A 24,552-nucleotide genomic window follows, 5' to 3' on the forward strand; every position below is an offset into this window, starting at 1 on the left:
GTATTTATATATCTCTATTTCATAACTGATAATGAGGTTGATGGGCACAGAACCATTGTGATCATTAAATAACACTCACATTGAAGACTTCACGTGTGTGTCAGTGTCTATTCAGAATGTGTTTTATATTGTCATATCCTAAATATTAAAGAAGCTTAGCTTATGTGCTAGAATTTGATGTTGGGCATTCAACCACATAAACATTGATGCATTCTCATCTTGAACATCCATCCATTATTGGTAATCTACCAGTTTATCAGACTGATGTCTAGTAATCTGATATGTGAGGAGTGTTAAATTCTACTCCTACTTCGAGGCCATTCACTGGTATTGCCATCACAAGTAACTTGAGATTTTATTGTAGTACACCTCTGAAAGCATCTGAGTTTAGGTAAATTTCAGGAACCAGTGCCTGGTTGCATTAAAAACCTTAAACCGTGCCTACACCGGATGCAGTGTGATGCGACAAAAGACAGTAGAACGCATTAGAACCCATTATATTTAAAATGTTGTCCACACCGGATGTGGTGCGATGCGACTATCCCATTATGTGGGGTTCACACCAAATGTGAATTAAGCGACAAAGTAAAAGTAAGTAAAATTTACTCTGGTTTAGTTGATGTTATAAATAATGCTGGTGCGGGTAACGTCTCCTCAACAGTTCTTATGTGTTTATCATTAGGATTGGGATCTGGGTGGCCAAGCACTTTGAGCAGCCCTATGCCGCAGTTTTCTCCTAAATGGTATTACTATCCAAATAGAAACGTTGAACCTGATCTTTAATTACTGAACACATAGTTTTTCATGACGCGTCACATCTTTAACATGGGAACACTTTTGTTCCCATGACACTACAGACGTGTCTTGCCGCATCTTTAACTAGCGAACACTAGGGCTGTGAATAATATCGATACATGTAACCAGGGCTTAATTTGCCTAATGATTAAATGCTTAATATGCCTAATTAACGTTATACATGGCAGCCTTCACCTACATGTTTTTCTGTGTCTTTGGTGTGTTATATGTTGCCCATGGATGTATTAGTCACGTCAAATTGCAAGAAGATGCATTCTATCTAAAAGCGGATGCTCAGCTAGACCTGCCTGAAACGCCTCGTGTAACCACACCCCCACAAATCTGTCAGTTCGTAGTATGATTCGAATAAGACCACCCAAATGTATACGCAAGTAAGGTGGGCGTACCTATCATTATAAAACTAAGTTCTGGTGCTTGATTCTGATTGGCTGAGCCGAGTTCTAAGCCGTTATAAAATACCCCGATTTATAACAGCTGATCGCATTCCATAGCCTAAATATCACTTCATTTTATGAAAATACACATTGCCACGCATATGGAGTACCTGTTTTATAAAAGTTATAAGCCCCGCGAAGCAGTGGGTTGCAGTGCATTTTATAACAGCTAAGGGTGTTTTAGGTAACTTGAGTAAACTACAGTACTATTTACCATCTCTGTTTATTGCACAAAACGATTACTGTATAACATGTCTTAAATGCAGAGTGGCACAAAAGCACTTTTGCGCATCCTGGACACATAATGATTCACTCAATGCATGTACTGTATTTAAGTGTTTGTCTTGGGTTTTATGTCTCTATTCCAGAGCCATCTGTAACACGTATACATGCACAAATGATGTGCTGCTCCTCTGACTAAAGTGATGTAAAGTTGTCCCTCTAGGAAAGTGGTCAGCTAATGTTGTGCTGTATGTGCTGACTGGTGTTTAGCTTCTTTTTGGAGTGGCATACTGAGGCCTAGATACAATAGACTCACTGTCTTTGTTCATAGTTTATGGATCAGTGACAAAAAAAGGTTGGCACGATAATCGGCCAGTTCAATAATCGGTCTACCCCCAATTTGACCATTTCAGAACAAGCTTATAATTAGATTATAAAGTAGACATTTTAGCATTCTTTGGAAATACATTTCTTGTTTGTGTGATAAGTATTTGCAGAGTTTTGGATTCGTTTAGTGATGCATTTTAGAAATATGGAAGAGGATTGGAGATGCAAGGTCATTATGATTACTTTAAAAAGGTGCGACCAAATTTAAAGTTGGTGTGACCAACTGAGTGGGACCAGTTGGAAAAATGAGTCTACTGTCCTGTATTGACAACATAAAAACATGTAATGTAGCCTACTGTTAATAAAAAAAATCACCATAAACACAAAACGAATTTACTTAGAGCTCTTTTCCACCATCACGCCGAACCGTTCTAAGCACTGAAACGGTTACAGTTATGTTGTACAGTTATACAGTTATGATGACAAAATTGGTAACGATATCTATCGACGTATGCCTTTATCAACCATGATAGGAATGTTTTTTATAGAACGCTCCAAAATTAACATGTAAATACAGTGGCCAAAAGTATTAGCAGTGACATAAATGCTGTATCTGTAGATTCTTTTTCTACATGTTTCTATTGTGTATTGTATATCTTAAAGGGGTCATTTGACAACAAATATTATTGTTAGCTTTAAATGTTATTCAATGTGTATACACGATTTAAGGTTTAAAAACACTGTATTTTCCACATACCGAGCATGTTTGTAGCTCTTCGCTCTGAAAAGCGAGGTGTGCTATGATTGGCCAGTTCACTAGTGTGTAGTGATTGGACGAAAACTGCACTGAAATTTAACGCCGCTTACCATATTCGGAACATCAGGTTCCAAAACTACTGACAGAAAATGCCTGGCCATTGGATAGTCAGTATAGTCCTACCATTTTATTGTTGCTGACGTCATGTGGTGAGGAGTTGTTGTTGAGAGGGGGATAGGAGCTTAATGTTTTTGATTAAAGATTACAAGTGCAAAATAATTTAAAAAAATTATGGTGTGGATGGAAAAATCATTTATTATAATGACTGCAACACTGTGTAAAACATTTATATATTTTCCTGTTTGATAGCATGGTGACTTTAAGTTAATTGCTTTTTTTATTAAACATTCATTTGATGTTATGCATTGCGTGCAGAAATTGTTTAAAATGATTTCTTGGCTGTTATAAACACAATGCATGAACAGAGGTCCGGTGCACAGCTCACGTCCACATGTGCTTTCATAGCGACACAGCACGCACCGCACTCAAGGCTGCTCAATTATGACAAAAATCATAATCACGATTATTTTGGCCAATATTGAGATCCCAATTATTGAACACCATTACTTTAAAACATCATAGAAAATAAAAAAACTTGCCTTTTAAACTCTGAATTTAACTGAAAATAAATTTAAAGAAATAGCACTGCTGAACCACTGTAAAGAAAAGTGTGCGCTGTGGATTTATTCCATAAGAAAAGAGAGGAACTTTGCCAAATGAAATGCGGCACAATAATCGTTTACCTCGATTATTTTGTTTTTGTAATTCTCGTTGAAATCTTTTTATTGGAGGATCAAGGATGTAACATTTTACAGAAAATAGAACAGTTCTACAGTTTCTTTTTATCTTAAACAACTAGAACATTCCCTCCCAAAATTAAAAAAAAAAAAATATATATATATATACATACACACACATATACATACATATAAAAAAAGAAAAAAAAACATTCTGGGAAATACATCAGTTGGCTAGGAATTTAGACTTACTTTTTCACAATTGTTAAACAGGTTACTCAGTTCCTATCCCATGAGGATATTGACCACTGATTTGATCAAACACAAGTAGAATCTAAAAACGGATGTCTCATACTTCAGGCAAGACTTTAAGATTCTCAAGATATGCCAAAAAGGGCTGCCATTTTAAGTAAAATTTCTGGACTGACCCTTTCAATGTGAATTTAACTTCTAATTTCAGAAAGAATAAAACATCCATTAACCATTCGGACACCGCCGGTGGAGTAGCGGATGTCCAAACTAATAAGATTCTACGACGGGCAAGAAGTGTTGTAAAAGCAATAATGTCCGATTGGTCCCGGGTTAAAGTTAAACTCTCATTTGGAATACCAAATATTGCAATCAGTGGACAGGGCTTAATTTGAATATCAGACGACCAGTATTGATTTAGACAGGGGCATAACCAAAAAGTGTGTGTTAAATCAGCTGAAGAGAGGGAACATCTACTACAACTCCCGTCCATTCCTGGGTATATATCTACTAGCCTAGCTCTACTGAAATGAGCTCTATGCACTACTTTAAACTGAATGAGCCCCAAGCGTGCACAGGATGAGGATAAATTAATCCTCTGTAGTGCATCCTCCCATTGTTTGTCCGACAACTCAATCATCAACTCGCCTTCCCATCCTTTCTTTATTTTTGAAAGGTCACGATTTTCAAGAGACATTAGTTGAGAATATAACCGTGATATCAATCCTTTTTTTGGACAGAGGAGGGCCACTTCCTCCCATGTTGTCTCAGTAGGAAGGACTGGGAAGGAAGGGAACAGTGGCGTATTTGGAGATATCTAAAAAAGTTACTGCGTGAAAGATCATATTTCTGGCATATATTATCAAAACTATTGAACCCTTCTATACCGTACAAGCTTTTAAAACAGGAAAGTCGCTTCCTGTCCCACTGAATGAATGTTGAATCAAGAAAGGAAGCTGGAAATAAGTGATTTCTACAAATAGGGGCTAGGGGAGAGGGAGAAGTGAATTTGTAATGATTCCGGAACTGGGCCCAGATTTTAAGGGTGGACAGTACTATGGGGTTGGAGGTAAACCTGGACCACTTTGTGGGCAGGGAGGAGTACACCAAAGCAGGGAGGGATGATGAGTGGCACGAGTGCGCCTCAAGTGTACACCAGTCGGTGTCTGGCAGATGGAGCCAGAATAAAATTTTCTGTAGGTTGGCTGCCCAATAGTAGTGAATAAAACTAGGGAGAGCCAGTCCCCCCACACCGCGACCCCTCTGAAGTAAGCCTTTGTTAACTCTTGGAACTTTATTCTTCCAGATAAAGGAGGTGATGGATTTATTAACTGATCGAAAAAATGATTTTGTCAGGAATAGCGGTAGACATTGAAACAAATACAAATACTTTGGGAGTACGTTCATCTTCACTGATTGTACCCTCCCTGCAATAGTCAAAGGTAGACTGCTCCACCTTTGAAAGTCAGCTTTCATTAGGTTAACTAGACATGTAAAATTAGCCCCAAAAAGAGAGGTGAAGGAACGCGTAATGTTTATTCCAAGATATTTGAAACCCGAGTGTGTTAAGTGGAAGGGAACTGCTTCTTGTTTAATTTGCATTGCCGAATCATTAATGGGGAAGCATTCACTTTTCTGATAATTAAGCTTGTAGCCAGAAAAAGACCCAAAATTGTTCAATAGTGATATAATTACGGGGATGCTGGTTTCTAGATTGCTTATATAGATCAAGAGGTCGTCTGCATACAGAGAGACGCGATGTTCCTCAGTCCCACGCCTAACCCCGCGTAACACCAACGACGACTTCAGTGCAAGTGAGAGAGGCTCAATTGCCACTGCAAATAGGGACGGGGATAGAGGACATCCCTGACGTGTCCCACGCGACAGGGGAAAAAATTTGGAATGAGATTGATTAGTTTGAATACATGCTTGTGGGGACGAGTAGAGCAGACGTATCCATGCCAGGAACGTGTCTCCAAACCCAAACCTTTCCAATACGGAAAACAAGTATCTCCACTCCACCCGGTCAAAGGCCTTCTCCGCGTCCAGAGAGATTACAGCTTCTGTAGTCGAAGAAGGACCGGGGGAATAGATCACGTTAGCGAGCCGGCGAATATTTGAAAAAGAGTGACGACCCTTTATAAAACCGGTTTGGTCCTCAGAGATTACTTTAGGGAGGACGGACTCCAAACGATGTGCCATCACCTTGGCTAAAATTTTTATATCTACATTTAGGAGGGAAATAGGACGGTAAGAGCCACAGTTAGTAGGGTCCTTGTCCCTTTTGAGGAGTAACGTAATCTTCGCTTGTGTGAGGGTTGAGGGCAAGGAACCGTTTCCCAATGATTCGTTAAAAACTTCAAGCATAAGAGGTGCAAGTTTATCACTAAATTTCTTAAAAAATTCGGGGGGGGTAACCATCTGGTCCTGGAGATTTCCCGGCTTGCATGTCTCCAATGGCTGCAGTGATCTCTAACTGTGTAAGAGGTCGGTTTGTTTTTGTAATTGATGAAGCCCAAAATTGACGATTATGATGAATTTTCTATTAATTGCACAGCCCTAACCGCACTGCTACCTGTTTACATCCAGAACAAAATGCGAGTTTGTATTACGTTATTTAAAATGTTTATGAACGTATGACAGCATAGATTATTTAATCCGATTTATTTTATCTGCATTTTTCTGTTCTCTTTATGTTGCGCGAGTCATAGACAGATACAGTATATGTTTGTGTGAGAAATTAAGGTTTAAGTGATTGACCGCGTGATGCCTTGGTTTCCACCCAACAATAGGCTATATAAGGTTTAGGTGTGACATGATGTGTATATGGAGTTTGATTTAGGCTAATTTAATTCTTTCTTTACTACAATATTTTAAAGGACTGATGGGATGTTGGCATATATTCATGAAATGTCTGTAACATATTTTGCTTGAAAACACTCAATTGCTGTCGGAGCCAATAGCCTTGTGGTAACGTGCTCTGACATATAGCGCTATTCGAGTCCCGGCTCAGGGATATTAGCACTTTCTGATAAACCAAAATGTTATTTAACAATATATTGGCTAAAACGAATGGGCAGCAAATCCTTCGCTATCATTTCGGTGATTAGTTGTCATCTTTTCACCTCTGCGCTGCGCTGCATTTCTGTTTGACGGTAAAAGATGCGATGCTCGTCCGAGTTGCATCTTTGGTGGTATCGGAAGACATTTTATGTAAAAAATACTAGATGATAACGCAAACTTACTTGCAGTAGATTTGTGTGACAGCTTGGCACTGCATATTTTGCACTGAACTGTTTTTTCATCTATTTTTTCGAAGTAAAGCCAGACATCACTACGTGACTTTGAAGCCATTTTCTCTGTTTTTCGGTTTCAACTTTGGACCGCACTCAAACAATGCTAACCAATCAGTGCTCAAGGTGCCGCCCAAAAGGCTGCTATATCCAATCAGAAGTATTTTTTTAAACTCGGATCATCGTTTTTATGATCGATCGTCGCTGTTGCGTTCGAGTACAAGAGTGATCGAGTACTGTGCCCATCCCTAATTTCAGCGGAATTGCGTTGATTTAAGCACTTGTTATTGACAGGTTATAACGTTACACACAACGTGAGAGCATAACTAGTATGCTGTAACAGATGTTTCAGCCTAAAGACGAATGATTTGAGACGTTTAAAATTAAACTAACCGCAGTGTTCCCCCGTTCGTTACCAAAACAAACAGCTTGCCGCAGCTAAACATATTAACGCACATATAATGTATTAACAAACTGTACAGATAAACTCCAAGTGCCCATTTGCCAAATAACATATAAATATAGAGTAAGTTTTACACTGGCTTTGAATGTTCTATTTAGCCCGTGACTGACTTAGCTCCTTGACCATGACCTCAGATCATATGCTAACGTTATCCTCTTATGTATACAGTACATTTGCGTCAATTCAGACTGTTGATAAATGTTACTTGCATCGGCAGCTTTTCCTCGTTCAGATGGTCTCGATCCCTCCTGAGGAACAACTTTGAAGCTTATCCTGCATGTACTGTCCCAGGTTGAAAAAAAGCACTCTGGCTTGAAGTGATTCGTGCGAACAAGCAGGTTTTTACTTATAGTTTCTGATGGATTTCCACCAAAAATACAATAAATCCACTCCTGTCTCTTCCGAGGTTGGGACTCTGTGGAGTGACTATATTGCATGTTGTCCACGAACTTTAGCCATTGCGTCACGTACTGTACACCGCTGTCACTTGTGAAAACAAAAATGCCGGCAGTGCGGTGGGTTTTTAATGCGATGACTCCATTAAAGTCGAATACCACCATTATATTTTATATTTACAAAAATACTGTAGGTAAGGTATCTTTTAGGAGCCTGTTTGATTTTTGGTACGTTTTACTTTTTGATTAATGTTTGTGTTTCTGAGGCTTCATGCAGCAACTATCACCTATAGCAAAAATCAGCGTTGGATGGTCTTCATTTCTGTCGTTACCGCAACAAATGACGAAATGACCTGAATCACTTTTACCCGAACCCGACATGCCAATTTTTCTTTTTTTTTGTAAAGCCTCGAACCCGAGACAGACCCGATAACGTTAGACCCGAGTCTGACCCGACCCATCGTATATTTTTTTCAAACCCGACTAGACCTAAATGTAAACGTTATTAATGAAAATGAAATTGATATGGCAATGAAAACGTTGATCCTCTTGTTTTGCTATGGCAAATTGCGCAAACTCAGGCTAAATAGCCTACGCAAAACAGTATAAAGACACAGCTTAATCCAGTTTCCTGATTAATCCCCTGCACCAATCTTTTTTTTCGCAAGAGGAGAGTTGGTAACTACACGCACACACACGAGCAACGCGCTGTTATTGTACAGGATAGTTCGGGTCTTCCTCGGGTCATTTCAGCAAAAAACATTTTTACTTTATATTACCCGAGACCCGAAGAACCTAATAATATACCTGGGATATCCATCCACGCAGCGCTACACACTTCCACATGCACCCATTAACAGCGTATGTATCTCTATCATAGGGCTCAAAGTAGGGCTGGGCGATATGGCTTAAAAAATAAATCTCCGATTTTTTTCACACCAAACCCGATTTTCGATTTTAATCGATTTATTTTTTCTATTTAAAAACAAACTACAACTGACAAAGAACTTGCTCAAAACAAATGTACTCTTTATTTTGTTCTGATTTTCCTTTATGCAGTTTAATCTAAATTGCCCATTGGGGGATAAGTGTAACAGGAAACAAGCCTTAAAACATGCTTGTAAACGAGATGGCAGGCCCTGCCGTTGTAAACAGTGAAAATGTAGCTTATCAGTTTTCTAATAGTCAAGTCAAGTCAAGTCAGCTTTATTTATATAGCGCTTTTTACAATTTTCATTGTTACAAAGCAGCTGTACAAGAAAAAATGACTATAAGTAAAACATAAAAGGTTATGGAATTCAAAACACAGGTCAAATATCAGACACACAATAAATTACTATATGCAGAGTTAATTAAATAAGACTATCAAATTCTAGCAGCCCCCCCGGCCAGGCAAAACAGTGCAAAACAGTATGCAAACGGTGGCGAGGAACCCAAAACTCCATTGGAGGAGAAAAAAAACCTCGGAGGGAAACCAGGCCTAACCAGGGGATTCCAGTTCCCCTCTGGCAAAAACTGCAGCCTCTGCACAAGCTCAACAGTGCTTGCACAACAAGGCGAAAATAAAAAAAAATTAGATTTAAAATTATCATTAATAATCTAATAGTGGCTGAAGTTTTGTAGGGACGTCACTTCCTTCGTCCAGCATTTGTCAGGTCTAGGAATGGATTGCGCCCTGCCCGCTCCGCTCTTGTAACCTTGGAACAATGAGACAAGACTGGCTGAGAGTAGAGTACTGTTCTGCACTCTTTGATGCAACAAATGCATCAGTTGTTATTGGAAGTGTCCCTGGTTCCGGTTGATCTAACTAGTGCAGCCTAGATCTTTGAAATACATATATTATGATAATCTAGTGTATGCAAGATTAAAAAGATGCGTCTTTAGTCTAGATTTAAACTGACAGAGTGTGTCCGCCTCCCGGACATTGCAGGGAAGACTGTTCCAAAGTTTAGGCGCTAGATAGGAAAAGGATCTGCCGCCTGCACTTGATTTTGAAATTCTAGGTATTACCAACTGACCTGACGCCTGAGAGCGTAGTGCACGTGATGGACTATAATACGTAAGAAGTTCTCTCAAGTAGTGAGGAGCTAAACCATGCAAGGCTTTATAGGTAATAAGCAAGATTTTAAAATTTATGCGATGCTTTATAGGTAACCAGTGCAAGGTTGACAGAACCGGGCTAATATGCTCATACTTTTTTGTACGTGTAAGAACTCGAGCTGCCGCATTTTGGACCAGTTGGAGTTTTTGTAATAGGCCTGCAGGGCAACCACCTAATAGTGCATTACAGTAATCTAGTCTTGATGTCATAAAGGCATGTATAAGCTTCTCCGCATCTGATGATGACAGCATATGACGTAATTTAGATATATTTTTAAGATGGAAAAACGCAATCTTACAGGTTTTGGCGACCTGGTTCTCAAATGACAGAGTACTATCGAATATAAAGCCAAGATTCTTAGCTGAAGATGAGGGTTTTATGGAACATCCATCAATAGTTAAGCAGTATTCTTGGTTGTTACGTAGGGCGGTTTTCGGTCCGATAAGTAACACTTCAGTTTTGTCCGAGTTCAGTAATAAAAAATTGCTACTCATCCACTTTTTTATATCGACAATGCATTCCACTATTCGATGGAATTGCTGTGTTTCGTGAGGCTTCGAGGAAATATAAAGTTGCGTATCATCAGCATAGCAGTGAAAGCTTACTCCGTGTCGCTTTATTATATCTCCTAGGGGTAACATGTATAATGCGAAGAGCATAGGCCCTAGTACTGAGCCCTGTGGTACACCGTACTGGACTTGCGATTTGCGTGATACCTCATTGTTTATTTTTACATATTGGAAACGGTCGCATAAATAAGATCTAAGCCATTTCAAAGCTATTTCCTTAATACCGACATAATTTTCAAGTCTATGTAGGAGCATGCTGTGGTCAATGGTGTCGAATGCAGCACTAAGATCTAGCAGCACCAATAAGGAGATACAACCTCGGTCGGACGCCATAAACAGATCATTTGTAACTCTAATCAGAGCAGTCTCTGTACTGTAATGTGCTCTAAATCCAGACTGGAAATCTTCATTAATCTCATTCCTCTGGAGGAAGGAACATATTTGAGTTGAGACTACTTTTTCCAGAACTTTAGATAAGAAAGGTAGATTCGAAATAGGTCTATAGTTAACTAGTTCTCCAGGGTCCAGATGGGGTTTTTTGACAAGGGGCCTTATAACAGCCACCTTATATGCTTTAGGCACATGTCCTAATGTCAGAGATGAGTTAATAATGCTAAGTAGAGGATCTATAATTTCTGGGAGCATCTCTTTCAGAAGATTTGTAGGTATAGGGTCTAGCATGCATGTAGTCGATTTAGATGATCTAATGATTTTCGACAGTTCATCGTGATCTATAGTAGAAAATAAACGTAATTTCTCCTTAGGGGTGCTGTAGTAAGTCGTTTGTTCAGCGGGTTTCGCATCTGGTTGCATAGTTATAATTTTCTCTCGAATATCTTGGATTTTATTTGTGAAATAGTTCATAAAATCATCACTGCTATGCTGGTATACAGCAGCAGAAGTCGCTGACGATTTATTTTTGGTTAATTTAGCCACTGTATCAAATAAAAACCTAGGGTTATGCTGGTTTTCTTCTATTAGTGATGAAATGTAGGCGGATCGAGACGTTTTTAGGGCTTTCCTGTATTTTTTTGTACTATCCTTCCAGGCAGTACGAAATACCTCTAATTTAGTCTTTTTAAAGTTGCGCTCCATTTTTCGTGCCGCTTTCTTTAGAGCCTGAGTGTGTTCATTTTTCCACGGTGTCGGTCTGTCATTTTTAATCTTCTTTAAGCGCAAGGGAGCAACTATGTCTAGCGTTTCCGAGAAGGTGGCATTAATATTTTCAATAGTAAAGTCAAGATCTTCAACGTTATTACTCATGCTAGAGATTTGAGACAATTCAGACAAATTATCAAGAAACGCACCTTTTGTAGTCGAAGTTATTGTTCTACAATATTTGTAACTTGGAGTTTGATTTGCCACCATTGGGTATTGAAGCAAGCATGATACCAGATAATGATCTGAGATGTCTTCGCTCTGCTGAAGGATTTTAACATCGACCACGTTTATACCGTAAGACAAAATTAAATCTAAAGTATGATTACGAAGGTGAGTAGGTCCTGACACATGTTGACTAACGCCCATGGAGTTAAGAGTGTCTTTAAAAGCCATTCCTAAAGCATCGTTATCATTATCTACATGAATGTTAAAGTCACCAGCAACAAGGACTCTGTCTGCAGACAGTACTAGTTCTGATAAGAACCCACCAAAATCTTTAATAAAATCTGTGTGGTGCCCTGGAGGCCTATATACAATAGCCAGAATAAATTTTAAAGATGTTTTGTCCTTAATATTAGGTATTGATGCATCAAGTACCATGACTTCAAAAGAATTATATTTAGGATTAGACTTCTGAGAAATGCTAAAAGAGTTACGGTAAAGTGCAGCAACACATAATGCTGTGCAGCCAGCAGTCAGTTTAGGGCTCTAATCTGTCCAACCCTGCTGCCTGCAAACATCACTGTGCCCGATGAAAGTAGCTTAGTCAAGTCAAGTCAGCTTTATTTATATAGCGCTTTTTACAATTTTCATTGTACAAGAAAACATTGACTATAAGTAAAACATAAAAGGTTATGGAAGTCAAAACACAGGTCAAACAGTGCAAAACAGTATGCAAACGGTGGCGAGGAACCCAAAACTCCATTGGAGGAGAAAAAATCCTCAGAGGGAAACCAGGCCTAACCAGGGGATTCCAGTTCCAACTGCTGCCTCTGCACAAGCTCGACAGTGCTTGCACAACAAGGCAAAATAAAAAAAGTTAGATTTAAAATTATCATTAATAATCTAATAACGACTGAAGTTTTGTAGAGTCGCCACGTCCTTCGTCCAGCATTTGTCAGGTCTGGGAATGGATTGCGCCCTGCCCGCTCCGGTAACCTTGGACTGCATCCTGCCCGCTCTGGTAACCTTGGAACAATGAGACAAGACTAGCTGAGAGTAGAGTACTGTTCAGCACTCTTTGATGCAACAAATGCATCAGTTGTTATTGGAAGTGTCCCTGGTTCCGGTTGATCTAACTAGTGCAGCCTAGATCTTTGAAGTATATATATTATGATAGTGTAGTGTATGCAAGATTAAAAAGATGCGTCTTTAGTCTAGATTTAAACTAACAGAGTGTGTCTGCCTCCCGGACAGTGCAGGGAAGACTGTTCCAAAGTTTAGGCGCTAGATAAGAAAAGGATCTGCCGCCTGCACTTGATTTTGAAATTCTAGGTATTACCAACTGACCTGACACCTGAGAGCGTAGTGCACGTGATAGACTGTACTACGTGAGAAGTTCTCTCAAGTAGTGAGGAGCTAAACCATGCAAGGCTTTATAGGTAATAAGCAAGATTTTAAAATTTATGCGATGCTTTATAGGTAACCAGTGCAAGGTTAACAGAACCGGGCTAATATGCTCATACTTTTTTGTACGTGTAAGAACTCGAGCTGCCGCATTTTTGACCAGTTGGAGTTTTTGTAATAGGCCTGCAGGGCAACCACCTAATAGTGCATTACAGTAATCTAGTCTTGATGTCATAAAGGCATGTATAAGCTTCTCTGCATCTGATGGTGACAGTATATGACGTAGTTTAGATATATTTTTAAGATGGAAAAACGCAATTTTACAGGTGTTGGCGACCTGGTTCTCAAATGACAGAGTACTATCGAATATAAAGCCAAGATTCTTAGCTAAAGATGAGGGTTTTATGGAACATCCATCAATAGTTAAGTTAATTCTTGGTTGTTACGTAGGGCGGTTTTTCGTTCCGATAAGCAACACTTCAGTTTTGTCCGAGTTCAGTTATAAAAAATTGCTACTCATCCACTTTTTTATATCGACTATGCATTCCACTATTCGATGGAATTGCTGTGTTTCTGGAGGCTTTGAGGAAATATAAAGTTGCGTTTCATCAGCATAACAGTGAAAGCTTACTCCGTGTCGCTTTATTATATCTCCTAGAGGTAGCATGTATAATGCGAAGAGCATAGGTCCTAAGACTGAGCCCTGTGGTACACCGTACTGGACTTGCGATTTGCGTGATACCTCATTGTTTATTGCTACATATTGAAAACGGTCGCATAAATAAGATCTAAGCCATTTCAAAGCTATTTCCTTAATACCGACATCATTTTCGAGTCTATGTAGGAGCATGCTGTGGTCAATGGTGTCGAATGCAGCACTAAGATCTAGCAGCACCAATAAGGAGATACAACCTCGGTCCGACGCCATGAGCAGATGATTTGTAACTCTAACCAGAGCAGTCTCTGTACTGTGATGTGCTCTAAATCCAGACTGGAAATCTTCATTAATCTCATTCCTTTGGAGGAAGGAACATATTTGAATTGAGACTACTTTTTCCAGAACTTTAGATAAGAAAGGTAGATTCGAAATAGGTCTGTAGTTAACTAGTTCTCCAGGGTCCAGATGGGGTTTTTTGACAAGGGGCCTTATAACAGCCACCTTATATGCTTTAGGCACATGTCCTAATGTCAGAGATGAGTTAATAATGCTAAGTAGAGGATCTATAATTTCTGGGAGCATCTCTTTCAGTAGATTTGTAGGTATAGGGTCTAACATGCATGAAGTTGATTTAGATAATCTAATGATTTTAGAGAGTTCATCGTGATCTATAGTAGAAAATAAACGAAATTTCTCCTTAGAGGCGCTGTAGTTAGTCGTTTGTTCAGCGGGATTCACTTCTGGTTGCATAGTTATAATTTTTTCTCTAATATCTTGGATTTTATTTGTGAAATAGTTCATAAAATCATCACTGCTATGCTGGTATACAGAATCAGAAGTCGCTGACGATTTATTTTTGGTTAATTTAGCCACTGTATCAAATAAAAACCTAGGGTTATGCTGGTTTTCTTCTATTAGTGATGAAAGGTAGGCAGATCTAGACGTTTTTAGGGCTTTCCTGTATTTTTTAATACTATCCTTCCAGGCAGTACGAAATACCTCTAATTGAGTTTTCTTAAAGTTGCGCTCCATTTTTCGTGCCGCTTTCTTTAGAGCCTGAGTGAGTTCATTAATCCACGGTGTCGGTCTGTCATTTTTAATCTTCTTTAAGCGCAGAGGAGCAACTATGTCTAGCGTTTCCGAGAAGGTAGCATTAATATTTTCAATGGTAAAGTCAAGATCTTCATCGTTATTACTCATGCTAGAGATTTGAGACAATTCAGGCAAATTATCAAGAAACGCACCTTTTGTAGTCAAAGTTAATGTTTTACAATATTTGTAACTTGGAGTTTGATTTGCCACCATTGGGTAGTGAAGCAAGGATGATACCAGATAATGATCAGAAATGTCTTCGCTCTGCTGAAGGATTTTTACGTCGCCCACGTTTATACCGTAAGACAATATTAAATCTAAAGTATGATTACGAAGGTGAGTAGGTCCCGACACATGTTGACTAACGCCCAGGGAGTTAAGAGTGTCTTTAAAAGCCATTCCTAAAGCATCTGTATCATTATCTACATGAATGTTAAAGCAGGGCCGGATTGGGACTCATTTTCAGCCCTGGAGTTTCATGCCTTAGGCCGGCCCACTTTAGTTTACGACTGACTATATTAAAATAATGATAATTAAAACCTAAGTCTGCAATAGCGCACTGTTCTCTACAGCCTTGAATTCATTGTCATTCAGTGAAAATACAGTAGCCTAAGTTTTGCTTCACAGTGAAGATTTATTAGAACAGGACAGTATCAGAATCTATTTTCTTTAAGAATTAGTGTTCATAAATATCCAAACATTGAAATAAGGAAAAAATTATAAATTACAAAAGATTAAAATAAAATGTATTGCACTGTCTAATGACACTATAATTTATTTTAAATAAACATCTGCTTTACAACTTCAAATATTTTTTTACAAATATGAGAACATTAGTTAAATAATAAAACTATTGGACTGTTATCTGACTTTTCTTTCATAATGATTTCTAATGATTGTTTCATCTCTTTTTCCTTTGCATAAGTGTAGCTTCAAGGAAACATGGACAACCCTAAAACATTAATTAACGCGGGCTTCGAACCGACGTCGGTCTGAATGGGGGACGGGCGCTCTAACAATGAGCTAGCTTGCACCTACTGAGACATGCTTTTGCACAGCCACTAGCATCTTGCAGTGCTCCTATTCCTAAATACCTTAACGTTAGCTTACCGGCCGTCTAGTCGTCTTCATTTGCTTTGAGAAAAAATGTGGTCTTCTTAGAACATTTGGCCGCGTCAGTTTCCAGAGCTTTCTTGCTTTTTATTCTGGACTTTTCAGCGCCGCCTTTGCGTTTTCTGTCATCCATTTTTATTTCTGACGGTTTTTTATTTTGAGCAACTTGCAGTGGCGCTGTCGGGGGCGGGGCCAGGGAGTCAAAAGATAATCACGTCATCATTAACCTGCAGGTTGCGCTCTGAGTTGGGCTGCGAAAAAATATGAAATAAAAAAGAGTGGGGCTGCGATAAAATAATAAATAAAAAGATTAGGGCTGCTGTGAGTGAAGGCAGCCTAGGGAAAGCCACATTTCAACCGTGCCATGACAATACCGGCCCTAGCGGCCAAAAAAACTGACCGGCCCACCGGGAATTCTCCCGGTGCTCCCGATTAGCCAATCCGGGGCTGTGTTAAAGTCACCAACAACAAGGACTCTGTCTGCAGCCAGTACTAGTTCTGATAAGAACCCACCAAATTCTTTAATAAAATCTGTGTGGTGCCCTGGAGGCCTATATACAATAGCCAGAATACATTTTAAAGATGTTTTGTCCTTAGTATTAGGTATTGATGCATCAAGTACCATGACTTCAAAAGAATTGTATTTAGGATTAGACTTTTGAGAAATGCTAAAAGAGTTACGGTAAAGTGCAGCAACACCTCTCCCTCTGCCTTTTAGGCGAGGCTCGTGTTTATAATAATAATCTTGGGGGACAGACTCATTTAAAGCAATATAATCATCTGGCTTTAGCCATGTTTCTGTTAGACAGAGCATGTCTATTTTATGATCTGTTATCATGTCGTTAATAAAAAGTGCTTTATTAGAGAGAGATCTAATATTTAGCAATCCGAGTCGTAACAGTTGATTATCTGTATTATGTTCATGTTTAGTTAGTTTAACGTTAATTAAATTACCTTTGAGAGGTTTACGCATTATTTTATGTTTGCTAATCCGGGGGACAGACACAGTCTCTATTTTATGATGTTTGGGAGAAAGTATTATCGCATGTTGTGTATTTAATGTGTTCTGCAACGTGAGACGGCAAGCAGACCGTTGGTTAAGCCATTCTGTCTGCTCCCTGACCTGGGCCCCAGTGAGTCAAGTTTTAGCATTAAGACCATGTGCCATATTTCTAGACAGTAGAAAAACTCCAGCCCAGGAGGGGTGGAGACCATCACTTTTCAACAGGTCAGGTCTGCCCTCAAAACTCTTCCAGTTATTTATAAAAACTATATCATTCTGCAGGCACCACTCAGACAACCAGCCATTTAGATATGATAATCTGCTATGTATCTCATCACCACGATAAGCGGGGAGGGGGCCAGAGAATATTACAGTGTCTGACATCGTGCTTGCGAGCTCACACACCTCTTTAATATTATCTTTTGTGATCTCCGATTGACGGAGTCGAACATCATTTGTGCCGATGTGAATAACAATCTTACTAAATTTACGATTAGCCTTAGCCAGCACATTTAAATTTGACTTGATGTCAGGCGCTCTGGCTCCCGGTAAACATTTGACTATGGTGGCTGGTGCCTCTATGTTAACGTTCCAAACAATAGAATCACCGATTCACCACTACTGAGTGGTGTTTTGACCTGTGACTACACCGTCTCACTGTCACAAAGCTTCCCAGCTGCGGGGGTTGTTCAACCGGAACCAAACTGTGCCCGCTAATATTGCTCGCATCCAAAGTGTTTTCTAAGCTCCTAACATTCTGACTATCCTCAGATAAAGATTGGATGCGAGACTCTAATTCTGAGATCTTCTCTGTCAGCCTAGCATTTATTGCATGTAAAGCCCTCGCCTCTGACAGAGAAGGCTAAGCTAAACATTTGACATGAGGTGCAAGTGACAATAATAAGAGAAGAAGCCATAACTCACCCGGTTTGAAGAGTAATTCCAACTTACCAAGGCTGCTCGGTGATTCTTGGTATATACGCTTAAGAGAGAAACCGTTAGCACACAAGAAAACTAGAAGGCGAGATGATATTTAGCAGCGTAAACAGAAAACCCGCTAGCACGCTTGTGCTATACTAACGGCGCTGAGTGTTTTGGTTTAAGATCTTCAAGTAAATAACCAGGAGATGGTCATTGAGATATCAGGATAAGTTTAGCAACAACAGTGATAAGTAACAATGTATGCTATGAATAAAATACACTAATATGAAAGAAAGCACAAGTGCAGTGATACAACAAACCGATTCCGCTTCAGTGAGGTGAAACTCATCAGATTGAACCGTTGTCACGATTAGTGGGGGTCACCTGTCTTGTTTTGTTTCTGTTTTGTTATTTTAAATTCTGTCTCCATATTTTTAGAGATTTTTATTTGTTGTGTTTGGGAAAATGAGCTAGTGTATTTGACTGAAACATAACATTGTAAGACAGACAACACATGCACACTCAGATGCATGGTGACATAAATGCACAGGTGGAGCTGCACACAGACATGGATGCATCCTACATTATGGATGGAGTTTTCCCGCTGAATTTAGTCTCACATTTAGTAAGTGGAAAAGTATCTCTAAACCTTACACTTGCATAAACTGTATATATAGAATACATATATAAATATATTATAGTGAATATACTAGGGCTGTGTATTGGCAAGGGCCTCACAATACGATACATATTAGATTAGATTAGATTAGATTCAACTTTATTGTCATTACACATATACAAGTACAGTGTAACGAAATGTAGTTTAGGTCTAACCAGAAGTGCAGTTAGCAAGTGCAGGATATACAGTTAGAATAAATACAGAATACAATATGGGAGAATATAATACAGTGGGCATGGATTATAAAAATATTTTGCAGTAGGAATGTTCTATGAAAATATGACAGAAGGTATATACTATGAACAATATATACAGATGACTATATACTATGAACATTAATGTACAGGTGGATATGAACAGATAATAATTTAGACTAAAATAATGCAAGTGACTTAGGTATGCACTAGCTTCTACTTCTACGTCAGTTATGGTATTTCTACGTCCGTTATGTGCCTGCGAATCGGAATAACACAGCTTGTGTTCACCATATGCCCGAAGCCGGGGTTTTCAACCACACTGTCGCAAATCCTTACAAATAAAATACACCACCGACTCTGTTATTTTCTTTGCGCGAGCTAAGATATACGGAAGCTTGTTGGTGATATTATATGAATTAATCTACTTTACGCCATTTGCTTTCTCGCACCCGCTTACTTTTGAGACATTGTCCGTATGACAGCGAATCACAGCGACATCAACAGGAACGGAAAAAATGGTTATGCGATGAAACGTCATTTTGAATCCATTCAAAACATGACTTATTTAAGTTATCGATTAGGGATGGGCGATGCAATTATTTTCTTTCCGATCCGATACCAAGTCAAGTCAAGTCAAGTCAGCTTTATTTATATAGCGCTTTTTACAATTTTCATTGTTACAAAGCAGCTGTGCAAGAAAAAATTACTATAAGTAAAACATAAAAGGTTATGGAATTCAAAACACAGGTCAAATATCAGACACACAATAAATTCCTATATGCAGTGTCAATTAAATAAGACTACCAAATTCTAGCAGCCCCCCCGGCCAGACAAAACAGTGCAAAACAGTATGCAAACGGTGGCGAGGAACCCAAAACTCCATTGGAGGAGAAAAAAAACCTCTGAGGGAAACCAGGCCTAACCAGGGGATTCCAGTTCCCCTCTGGCATAAACTGCAGCCTCTGCACAAGCTCAACAGTGCTTGCACAACAAGGCAAAAAAAATAAAAATAGATTTAAAATTATCATTAATAATCTAATAGTGGCTGAAGTTTTGTAGGGACGTCACTTCCTTCGTCCAGCATTTGTCAGGTCTAGGAATGGATTGCGCCCTGCCCACTCCGCTCTTGTAACCTTGGAACAATGAGACAAGACTGGCTGAGAGTAGAGTACTGTTCTGCACTCTTTGATGCAACAAATGCATCAGTTGTTATTGGAAGTGTCCCTGGTTCCGGTTGATCTAACTAGTGCAGCCTAGATCTTTGAAATACATATATTATGATAATGTAGTGTATGCAAGATTAAAAAGATGCGTCTTTAGTCTAGATTTAAACTGACAGAGTGTGTCTGCCTCCCGGACAGTGCAGGGAAGACTGTTCCAAAGTTTAGGCGCTAGATAAGAAAAGGATCTGCCGCCTGCACTTGATTTTGAAATTCTAGGTATTACCAACTGACCTGACGCCTGAGAGCATAGTGCACGTGATGGACTATAATACGTAAGAAGTTCTCTCAAGTAGTGAGGAGCTAAACCATGCAAGGCTTTATAGGTAATAAGCAAGATTTTAAAATTTATGCGATGCTTTATAGGTAACCAGTGCAAGGTTGACAGAACCGGGCTAATATGCTCATACTTTTTTGTACGTGTAAGAACTCGAGCTGCCGCATTTTGGACCAGTTGGAGTTTTTGTAATAGGCCTGCAGGGCAACCACCTAATAGTGCATTACAGTAATCTAGTCTTGATGTCATAAAGGCATGTATAAGCTTCTCTGCATCTGATGGTGACAGCATATGACGTAATTTAGATATATTTTTAAGATGGAAAAACGCAATCTTACAGGTGTTGGCGACCTGGTTCTCAAATGACAGAGTACTATCGAATATAAAGCCAAGATTCTTAGCTGAAGATGAGGGTTTTATGGAACATCCATCAATAGTTAACCAAGTACTTTCAAGACAAGTATCGTCGATGTCGATATCGATACCGATACTAGAATGAAATGTTTTTATGCGAGTGATTTTATATAGTTATTTTATAGCCATCATCATTCATATTAAATAAACTGCAATGGACATTTTTTTTACATTTATTAAAAAATACTGAACATTATTAATTAAATAAACAAAGATAACACTGTAGGCTATATAACAAATTCACGTCACACAAACTTTTTTCTACCCTTTATAGGTTTTTGAGATGAAACAAGTAAATGTTGACATTCCTCTTCATCCTGTTTAGGGTTAGGGTAAGGGTTAGATTATGATTATGATCTCCAGATTATGCTTCTTTTTCTTTCAGTCATGATGACCGTAGCCACGCACTCTTTAACTTCGCGTCACACGTGCTTGCTTGCCTTAAACAGAGTGAGCGAACAGAACACTGTCTTGACAAGCGGAGATACAACGGAAGAAGTAGTTCCCATTGCAGTTCCTATTTAAGTAAATATTTCAATAATATACGGCGTACTACTGTTATTAAAGTATCACAAAATCACCAAAAAAAAAAACAGATAGGATCGATACTTCTAATTGAGAATCGATCTTTTTGATACAACGCTAGGATCGATCCGCCCATCCCTAGTATCGAAACTATAGGTTGGACTATCGATACACTATCGTGAAAAAAATTATCGCAATAGTTAGCTGTATCGATAATTTTGCACAGCCCTAGAATATACTAAGGGTTAAGGCTTTCTTGTGGCTCAGTGGTAAGAGCATGGCGTTAGCATTTCATTTAGCATTTAAATTTAGCATTCCTGATTGTTTATTTTTGCCCCCCATGTGGGAAGTATTTGTTTTCTTATTTATTATTAAAGTCTGTTACCCCGTATTGCTGCCTGCGCTTGGGTTCTTCACTGTACGTTCCGTGACAAAAATATGCTACCAGTGAAAACCATATAAAGATCACATTGTTGATGCAGATGTGGGCAGTTTGTAAAAACTACTTCAATATGCCTACGAAGAATATAATGGAGCTTTGCCTTGACAGTTGACAGTTCGAGGCTCACTTGGAGCGGGTGAAAGACCAATAAAACAGAAATGAATGATACAAAGCGACAACAGTGGTCTGCCCTAAACCCTGTCTTTCAGCCAATACCTAAGTGCCAAAGTGACATAATATCACTAGTTTTATAATTGTAAATGAATGTGGACAGGAGAAAGAAAACTGCACTAGACGAAAATGTATGAGCAAGACAGGCCAGTGTGAAGATGTGAACGAAAAACACCACATTTGCCTAAATATGCACTTTATAGACCGTTTCAACGGTATTGAATTTAAGTGTGCCGATATTGACCTGCGTTTAAATGACAGGCATTGAAATGTTTTAATTCTCTCTGTGACAACATAATCAATCTGCTGTGATGACAGAACAGGGACAGAAAAAAACATTATGGATTAACAAACACAGGTGCTGTTTGGTGTCAGAATGTTATTCAAGGTTCAGTCCCTTCAATGATTTCGTGACTGCTTCCATGTGCCACCAATATTGGCTCAGAGTCATCCTTTGCTTTGAACTTATTCAGACCTGCTGCACTGTCAGAAAAAAAACTACCGTTTCTGTCGCTGGGGTGGTAAGGTCCTTTTCTGTACCATTACAGATATACAACACATAATATAATGTTGTACATTTTTGTAATGTTTTTAAATGGTACACAGTATAACAATTTATATGTTGTATACCCGTAAAAGTAGAAAAGGGTACTACCCCAGCAACAAAAAAGTACAGTTTTAAACTTTTTTTTTGATAGTGTCAAGAGGTTACTATAAAAAACAGAGCTTTGTGATATACGTACGTAAATGCAATGGAGCTTTTAGAAAACCTGTTGTTTCTCATCATGTATGTCAAGCAGGTGTCTGGCAATTGTGAAGTTCATAAAGTCTAAATGAGATGGCAACTTAAGCCGACAAGGGAATTGACACTCAAAGATGCATTGTAGAGCTTAAGCATAAATGGCCAGAATGCATTTCTGAGTGCTGCAGGATCAATACGTCTATTAAAGGTCCTTTACCCGACTTTGTTCAGCGGAGAATGATCCTTGCAATGGCAGCTAAGCCTTTACAGGACATCAGAGTCATTCCAGCATTTGTGTCAAGACTTCAAAGACAATTTCAATTGAACGGATTTGTAAAACATCCATGTGTCTCTTTGTAAGGGTGGATTAGAGATGAATGTATGTGCCATGGCATATCTAGAAACATGTGCGGGTTAGACATGAGGATGAGCGTGTTGTTAGACATTGATGCCGCTTTGTGTGCAAGCTGATAACATACACACCAATGTAATAAAAGCTTTGAGATCAGGAGATGCCAGCTGAATTTGTCTAGCTGAATGGTTATCTTGCACACACTCTTCAGATGCAGTGATGGAAGGTTATAAATGACTCTTTGTTTAGTTGGTGTGCAGTTTCACTAATATCAAAAGGGTTGTCGCTAAAGTGTCTCTAAATATAGCTGCACACAGTAAATAAATGAGTCTAAACCTGGCTGTGGCATACTGTATTGTATATGTTTAACATTTAAAGGACAGAACTTTTAGATTAACCAGTTTAAATGTTGCCATCACTGTGAGGTGGTTTCCCATAAGGCCTAAGACTAGTCCTTCGTTAAAATTATAGTAAGATCTGTCTAAACTGAAAACCGCATGTACTGACACAGCTTAATATACATAAGTGTGATTGTTTTGTCTCAACATGCACATAAATAATGTTTGTTTGTAAGGAATGTTTGTAAAAACAGTCCAATTTAAATAAGGTGTAGTCCTGGCTTAATCTATTCCCTGTCCGGTAAACCAGCCCTTACTGTGTATGTCTGCTATTCTATCCTGCTGAGATTCAATATGGTTTTGCCAGAAAACACACTGAAATATCATTTATTTTAATTGGAGATGTGGTGAAAATCTTCACAGTTGAAATCAAGTCATAAATACACATTTTAAAACAAATATGGTTGCCTGTTGATAAAATCAATTTTCAAATAAGTAATATTTGGTTTGTTTCTTACAAAATTCTATTGTGATTTAAGAATATACATCACAAGTTTTATGGAATTATTGTCATAGAGCTTCAGAACAACACCAGGCTAAGAAAATCACTTTAAAGACATATGCTTGAGACATGTTTCGTTTAAAGGTATGCTGTTTGCTGCCTACTCTGTCAGATTCTTGAATGTAATACACAAAGAAAGTTTTTTATCTGTTGTGTTGTTGTTGGAACCTAAATGTAGTCTTTTTCCGTACCTTCTAGGAGGCTGCTCTAAGGATTCTTTCCCGCTCTTTTCAGACCGGGATCTGTTGACAGTTGGGTGTGACCAGCGGACTGGCTCCACCCCCTCCCGGCGGCAGCGTGCGCTCTCAGCCGCCCCCTTGCACCCCTTGCTCGCCAGGCCTGCGTGCCCGAGCCCATGCCCCCAGCTCCACGCGGCCCTCCAACGCCATGTGTGTCCCGCACACTATGGAGGCGGGCAAGCACAGCGCCAGCCAGGGGCAGGGCAGCCGTGGTGGGGTTCCCCTGGAGCCGTTCGTTCACCAGGTGGGCGGCCACACCAGCATGATGCGCTATGATGACCATACAGTCTGCAAACCACTCATCACCCGTGAGCAGCGATTTTACGAATCCCTGCCACCCGAAATGAAGGAATTTACCCCAGAGTATAAAGGTAAGAAGGAGACATAGTCCTCCACTGTCCGCTGATGTCATCTTGGGTTTTGTCTAGATGGTCATTTTCTTTCTGTGGCGCTCTTG

At 39.2% G+C, this 24,552-nt stretch overlaps 1 protein-coding gene across 1 annotated transcript in view; it reads left to right on the top strand.

Annotated features, from left to right (window-relative positions):
- ip6k1 (inositol hexakisphosphate kinase 1) overlaps positions 1 to 24,552 on the top strand; it is a 38,377-nt gene that overhangs the window by 1,155 nt on the left and 12,670 nt on the right. The window contains exon 2 of the mRNA XM_079471696.1: positions 24,055 to 24,466. Coding sequence (XP_079327822.1) covers positions 24,244 to 24,466 — 223 coding nt within the window. The 5' untranslated portion in view covers positions 24,055 to 24,243. The remainder of the gene's footprint in view (positions 1 to 24,054; positions 24,467 to 24,552) is intronic.

This window comes from Barbatula barbatula, assembly GCF_947034865.1.
Source record: "Barbatula barbatula genome assembly, chromosome: 13".
Lineage (NCBI taxonomy): Eukaryota > Metazoa > Chordata > Actinopteri > Cypriniformes > Nemacheilidae > Barbatula > Barbatula barbatula.